Raw genomic sequence first — 7,526 nt, 5'->3', positions numbered from 1 at the left:
GGCGAAGAAACACATGGTCTGCTGTACTCAGGTCTTTTGGTACGTAGAATGCTTTCTGAACGTGCCTAGATCCTGGTACCGGATTCAAACTGGAGATGTGGCTGCGCAGTCTCGATGCGAAGTCAGCGTAGTCCACTGTGACTCCCGTGGTAGGCGCGAAGAACTCGCCGGGCAGGCGCAGGGGTTCCCCATATACCAGCTCGGCTGCTGAAGACTGCACGTCATCTTTCCAGGCGCTGCGGATGCCCAGCAGCACCAGCGGGAGTACCTCGGTCCAGTGAGTGTTGGTGTGGCACATGATAGCCGATTTCAGCTGTCTGTGCAGGCGCTCCACCATCCCGTTGCAGGCAGGATGGTACGAAGTGGTGGGGCGATGCTCGGCGCCCAGGATGGCTGACAGAGCGCGGAACAGTTCAGACTGGAACTGCGCGCCCCTGTCCGTGACGATCTTCTGAGGGCAGCCAAAGCGGGCAACCCAACCCGCGACGAAGGCTCGCGCGCAGGTCTCTGCCGTGATATCAGGCAAAGGGTACGCCTCAGGCCAACGCGTGAAGCGATCGATGACCGTGAGGCAGTATCTGTAACCAGAAGAGTATGGTAAAGGCCCTACAATGTCCATGTGGACATGGGAAAATCGGTCAGATGGAGTAGGGAAAGGAGATATAGGAGAGGTTGTATGGCGCGAGATTTTGTTTCTCTGGCAATCTGCGCATTCCTTCGCCCACTGGCGACAATCTCTTTTAATACCAGGCCACACGAATCTTTGGGCGACCATTCTGGCAGAACCCCTGGCACCTGGATGGCTCAGACTGTGCATAGCACTGAACACCGGTCTTCGGAAAGCATCAGTGATATAAGGCCTTACGTTTTCTGTCGAGACGTCACAATAAAGTTGTGCTTGAGCGCCAGGCAACTGAATTTTCTTTAAATTGAGACCAGACCCATTTTGTATAAGGTCTTTCAATTCAAGGTCATCGTTTTGCGCCCGTGCCAAGGCTTCGTAGTCTATGAGCTCGCCTATCTCCTCTACTCTGGAAAGCGCGTCCGCTACCACGTTGTCTTTCCCGGCTATGTAACGGACATCTGTAGTAAATTGGGAAATGAAATCAAAATAGCGGAACTGCCTGGGGGAACACTTCTCTCTCGTTGAAGTGAACGCGAACGTCAGTGGTTTATGGTCCGTATAGACGGTAAACGGCCTGGCCTCGACCATGTGGCGGAAATGGCGTATAGCTTCGTAGATGGCCAGGAGCTCCCTGTCGTACGGACTGTACTTCTTCTGCGAAGGCTTAAGATGACGAGAGAAGAATGCGAGAGGTTCCCACGACCCTTGTGACACTCGCTGTTGCAGCACGCCTCCAATTGAGACATCTGAGGCGTCTGTGAAGATGGCCAGCTCGACATCTGTCTGCGGATGTGCTAAAATGGCAGCTTTGGACAAACCTTCTTTGCATGCTGCGAATGCCTCTAACATCTCTGGTGTCATCTCGATCTCTTGGTTTGGCTTCTTCTTCGGCCCACTCAGAACGACGTTCAGCTTTGTCTGAAGTGCTGATGCCCCTGGTACAAACCTTCGATAGAAATTCATCATCCCGAGAAATCTACGCAGCTCTTTCACGTTCTTAGGAACAGGATAATCCAGAATCGCCTGAACCTTGGACTGGAGTGGACGAATGCCCTCTGCTGACACCTCATGGCCCAGGAAGGTGATGGATGACACCCCAAATTCGCATTTCGCTGCGTTGATGAGGATTCCATAGTCTGACAGCCTCTGGAACAGCTGACGCAGATGCTCCTCATGCTCGTTCTCGCTCGAAGAAAAGATCAAGATGTCGTCAAGGTACCCGTAGCAGTAGTCCAAGCCCCTGAGTGCCTCGTCAATAAAACGTTGAAACGTCTGCGCAGCGTTCCTCAAACCGAACGTCATGTACGGGAAGGAAAATAATCCAAACGGCGTAATTATGGACGTCTTGGGAATGTCAGGGGGGTAAACCGGAATCTGGTTATACGCCTTCACCAGGTCAACCTTGGAGAACACCTTGCTGCCAGCCAGCTGTTGCGTGAAGTCCTGTATATGCCGAACTGGGTACTTATCTGGGATGGTGCGTGCATTCAAAGCACGGTAATCACCGCATGGCCGCCAACCGTCATTCTTCTTAGGAGCTAAATGAAGCGGAGACGACCACGGACTCTCAGATCTTATCGCCGTACCATTTTGAAGCATGGCCTCAAACTCTTTCTGAGCAATCTTGAGACGATCAGGAGGGAGACGACGAGGTCTGCTTGACACAGGTGGTCCAGGCGTGGTACGTATATGGTGCACAGTATTATGCTTGGGAACTGTAGGCGTACCTGCTGGCCGAGTGATGTCTGGGTATTGTCTCAAAATATCAAGATACCTGGATTCTCCCGCAGTCACCTTCACCGAAGATATGGCCATCATGGTCTCTGCTGCTGGCTGAGCTGGGGCCCTCACGGTGAGTGTAGTACAGTTGTCAATAAGGCGCTGGTTTCTGCAATCAACCAAAATATCAAAATGGCACAGAAAGTCAACCCCTATAATGGGCTTAGATACATCGGCGACCACGAAGCTCCAGTTAAACACCCGGCGCAGACCTAAATTGAGTTGCAGTTGAACCGAGCCGTAAGTTTCTATCAGAGTGCCGTTTGCTGCGAATAACTCGTAATTAGTTTTCTTACGCGGTCCTCTAAGAGCAGTGCGCGGGTACACGCACAAATCCGATCCCGTATCCACCAGGAATAGAACCTTAGAGTTGTTATCCATCACGAAGAGGCGGCTCGGCTTACGTTGGCAGTCGTTAGCCGCTACTTCCGGCTGCCGTCGAAGTTTTCCGACCCCGGATAATTGCAAGGCCTGGTACACCGTGTCGATTTATCCCCAAATCTGTTGTGGTACCAGCACACTGACGGATCTTTGTTCCTCGACGCTGACCGGTCTCTGCGCCGACCCGAAGATGGCGTACGACTTCTACCGCGGTAACTATTACGCGTGCCAGACCTTGATGCGTGCGATTGGTTTTCAAAATTGGCCTTTAGTGACGCTACCTCTCTTGCCAGGTTTGCCATCTGCTTTGCCATCTCTATGGCGTAAGGATCTCCACCTACAGCACATACCTGGGGCATCTGAGGTGCGATATCATGCACCTTGTCCGCTAAATCGGCCAACTCTTCCATCGTGGCACTGGTTTGGGATGCTATCAACGTTTGCAAACCGCTAGGCAAGCGACTAGACCACACCGTTTTCAAAAAGTCATCCGTTACTGTCTTACCGGCCAACGTACGTAAATGTCTCAAAAGCTGTGACGGTTTTCTTTCTCCTAGCTCTTCATGTTTCATTAATTGCAACACCCGTTTTTCTTGCGACGCGGACAATCTAGATATAAGCTCGGTTTTTAATTTGGTATATCTATTGATCGCTGGAGGATTCGTTATTATATCCTTAACTTCTAGTACGTACTGTTGTTCTAATTGCGACACAATATAATTATATTTCGTAGATTCAGTCGTTATACCCGATACTTCGAACTGAGCTTCCATTTGGCTAAACCATAAAGCGGGCTCGGCGGGATAAAATGGCGGCGCGCGCACGGACACTTTAAACACGGAACCGTTAGAGTCCACGTCATCCGCAGGCGGCTGCGATGCGCTAGCCCCGGCGGCGGCATTGTCTTTTTCACCTTTGCTACCCATGCTGATAACTGCACTAGCTATTAATAGTCACTTGCGTATTATAGTTCAATATCGGAGGTCACCAATATAGGGTGCCTACCGGGCGTTCAAATGATAAATCCGTTGTAGACACACTATGTATAATATATAAGAGTTTAAGCACGTTTACAAGCATAAGAAAGCACAAGCACAGGTGAAGAGAAAGTACAGAAGATAGTCAGTAGGAAGGAACACGAAAGAAAGCGAAATAACACTAAATTATGCGTAAGCACAGCACTCGCGTCAGTAGCGGATCGGTAAGCGGGGGAACGTGCATTCGCCGTGGAAGTCGAGATCGCACTGCCGGCGCGGCGCGAGCGCCGACTGATATACCGCTGACGCCGGCTGTATGGGCTGTGTAATTCCCAACCAACCGGCTCTCAGGTCGCGAGCTATCGGCTAAGTTAACCGACCTCGGTGGGGAGGTTTATGAGTTTAGTAGCTTATTACGATGTGCGCAGTGGTCGCCACTGTCACCAGCCCCCAGCAATGGCACCTCCCCGTCAGCGCGCTGGATATGAGGTTGCGGAAGTCGAGGTTCCTCCGGTAACGGAGGCAGAACTAGACGCAGCCGTGTTTAAGCTGAAAGCCAAAAACACGGCACCGGGTCCAGATGGGATCCCAGGACGTGTCCTGGCTCTGGCGCTGCGGGCCCTGGGGGAGAGATTTCGAGGACTACTGGACGCCTGTCTACAGTCCGGCCGATTTCCGACCATCTGGAAAACCGGCCGGCTCGTCCTCCTGAAAAAAGACGGGCGACCCGCGGATTCTCCATCAGCCTACCGTCCGATCGTGTTGCTCGACGAGGCTGACAAGCTCTTCGAGCGTATCATCTGCTGTCGCCTCGTCGAGCACCTCCGGGGAGTGGGACCCGATTTGTCCGAACACCAGTTTGGATTCCGAGAGGGCAGGTCGACAGTAGATGCGGTCGCGCGAATCAAAGCACTCTCAGATGAGGCGGTCGGCCACGGTGGGGTTCTCTTGGCGGTGTCCTTGGATATCGCCAATGCCTTTAACACTCTACCGTGGTCGTGCATTAGGGAAGCACTGAAACACCACAAAGTGCCCCCCTATTTGTGCCAAATAGTCGGGTCCTACCTTTCGGAGCGGTGTGTGGAGTACCCAGTCCGGGGCGGCGGGCTGACAAGGTGGGAGACATCGTGCGGTGTTCCACAGGGCTCGGTCTTAGGGCCGCTTCTGTGGAACATCGGGTACGACTGGGTCCTGCGGGGGAGCTTCTACCGGGATCAAATGTGACTTGCTACGCAGACGACACGCTGGTCACATCCCGGGGAACCTCGTACCGGGAAGCAGCACGCCTTGCCACCGTGACGGTAGCACAGGTGGTGAGGCGCATAGCGATGCTGGGTCTGGAGGTGGCGTTGCACAAGTCTGAGGCACTCTGCTTCCACACAGCCCGGAAGGCGCCGCCTGCTGAAGCCAGCATCGTTGTTGGTGGCACTCGAATCGAGGTCAAGTCCAACATGAAATATCTTGGACTTGTCCTTGACTCCCGCTGGAACTTCCGCGAGCACTTTGTCCGCCTGACCCCCGACTCATGGCAGCATCGGCTGCACTGAAGCGACTGATGCCCAACATTGGTGGGCCGGAGGTTGCGAGCCGCCGTCTTTATATGGGGGTGGTGCGATCGATGGCCTTGTACGGGGCACCGATCTGGGCGGAGAACCTGGCGGCCCGAAATGTCGCCCTGCTGAAGAGGGCTCAGAGGGCGATGGCGATCAGCGTCGTACGCGGGTATCGCACCACCTCATACGATGCGGCGTGCTTACTAGCGGGAACGCCTCCTTGGAACCTGAAGGCGGAGGCCCAAGCGTCTCTGTATGAGTGGCGTAGGGACCTCCGGCTCCAGGAGTACCATCCTGCGCCCAGAGAAGTAGAGGCACAGAAGCTCCTCGTCCAGCAGTCCATAGTCCTCCAATGGGAGGAACAACTGGCTGAACGAGAGGAAGGACACAGGACTGTCGAGGCAATCCGGCTGGTCTTACAAGACTGGCTGGAGAGAGAATGGGGCTCATTAACCTTCCGGCTGGTGCAGGTGCTTACGGGTCATGGCTGCTTCGGTAGCTACCTGCACCGGTTCGCAAGACGGGAGGTGACAGCCGAGTGCCATCAGTGCAGATGCGACGAGGACACAGCGCAGCATACTCTGGAGGAATGCCCTGCCTGGGCGGGGCAGCGCCGGGACCTCGTGGCAGTGGTGGGAGACGACCTCTCCCTGCCGGCCGTGGTTAAGGCTATGGTCGCCAACGAGAGGTCGTGGAAAGCGGTACTCTTCTTCTGCGAGGATGTAATGTCGCAGAAGGAGGCGGCGGAAAGGGAAAGGGAGGCAGACCCAGATTCGCACCCTATCCGCCGTAAGCGCACAGGGGCCCGGAGAAGAGCTTATGCCCACCTCCTCCCCCCCACCTAGTGAAGTCTGGGCAGTGGCGCGGGGGCGTCACTGTCCATTACAAAGGCCGCACAGAGGAGGCGCGCGTGTAGCCCACATGCCGTTTGAGGAGGCAGGGGTAGAGGTTACTCTCTAGCCCGCACAGAGAAGGGCCCGCTGCAAGTGGTAGGGGCGGGCGGCGCCGGCGTGGTCACGGTTGCGTACTCAAGAGTTCCCGTGGCCACGCTCCATTGGCGGCGCGCAGGCATACCGTTGGTTTTTTAGTGGGTAGCGGCGCCTCTTGCCGAGTCCCACATAACCCGCACAACCTCCTCCAGGTGTGTGGGTATACATAAAGTATTTTTCCAACGCAAAAAAAAAAAAAAGTTTAGAACTGCGACCCCCTGGAAAATGAAACTGCTATCAGAAAGTAGGTTAGGTTAGGTTAGAACTGTGACTTGTGAGGCGGCATGTGCATTGGCTGGGACCCCACCCTGGGACTTAGAGGCTGAAGCTCTAGCAGATATATATTGGCGAATCTCAGAGTCAAGAGCTAGTAATCAAGAGCCTATGTTCGAGGAAGTAAAACGTTGGAGAATGGATGCTCGCGATGCTGTTCTTCGTGAATGGAGTGACAGGCTGGAATTTCCCACTGCTGGCCACTGGACTGTGAACGCGATTCAGCCTGTTATTAAAGAATGGGTTGGGAGACAATTCGGGGTCGTATCGTTCCATCTCACACAGGTGCTTTCCGGTCACGGGTGTTTCGGCAAATACCTGTGTGAGCGATCTAAGAGGGAGCCCACGCCAGCGTGTCATCACTGCAATAGTATAGAAGATACGGCGCAGCACACGCTGGCGGAATGCCCAGGCTGGGAGGAGCACCGGAATGAATTGGTTGCGGTGGTTGGAGGAGATTTGTCGTTGCAAGCCATCATTAAGACAATGACCCAAAATAAAACATGTTTTAAGGCCATGATCTCATTTTGCGAAGCTGTCATGGCCGAAAAAGAATTGGCAGAGCGCGCACGGGAAGAAGACATCGATGCTCACCCGTTGCGGCGTAAACGAGCTGGGCGGAGGCGGGTCGCCCATGACCGTCGCTTGCCGCCTTAACGAGGACCTCTGGGTGGCAGTCACGGGGACGACTGTCACCTGATAGAATGAAGGTTCTCGTGGTGAGGGTATTCTTCAATGCCCCTTTACTGGCGGATAATCTATATATCTTATGTCGGGGCTTAACAGCCGTTTGCTGGGGGGCATGGTAGCGTACAGCTGTATTTCCCATGTCCTCCAATACAGCACCGAGGTGTAAGACGGGGGGGTTGTTTAGTGGGTAAACTTGGGTAAAGGAGTCCCACATAACCACTCGGGTTCATCCCCGTACCCGAGTGGTATGCATAACAGC

At 54.1% G+C, this 7,526-nt stretch overlaps 2 protein-coding genes across 2 annotated transcripts; one reads left to right on the top strand and one right to left on the bottom strand.

The window, feature by feature from the left end:
* Window positions 1-2,826: 2,826 nt before the first annotated feature.
* On the bottom strand, window positions 2,827-3,711 carry LOC125225991. Its single transcript, XM_048129805.1, has one exon. The coding sequence runs from the start codon at window positions 3,709-3,711 to the stop codon at window positions 2,827-2,829; it is 885 nt and encodes a 294-aa protein (XP_047985762.1).
* A 3,004-nt stretch (window positions 3,712-6,715) lies between these two features.
* LOC125225989 lies at window positions 6,716-7,234 on the top strand. Its single transcript, XM_048129804.1, has one exon. It carries the CDS (start codon window positions 6,716-6,718, stop codon window positions 7,232-7,234), a length of 519 nt encoding a protein of 172 aa, XP_047985761.1.
* The last annotated feature ends 292 nt before the right edge of the window (window positions 7,235-7,526 follow it).

Source organism: Leguminivora glycinivorella, chromosome 5 (genome assembly GCF_023078275.1).
Source record: "Leguminivora glycinivorella isolate SPB_JAAS2020 chromosome 5, LegGlyc_1.1, whole genome shotgun sequence".
Taxonomy (NCBI): domain Eukaryota; kingdom Metazoa; phylum Arthropoda; class Insecta; order Lepidoptera; family Tortricidae; genus Leguminivora; species Leguminivora glycinivorella.
This window is presented reverse-complemented; position numbering and strand designations above follow the sequence as displayed.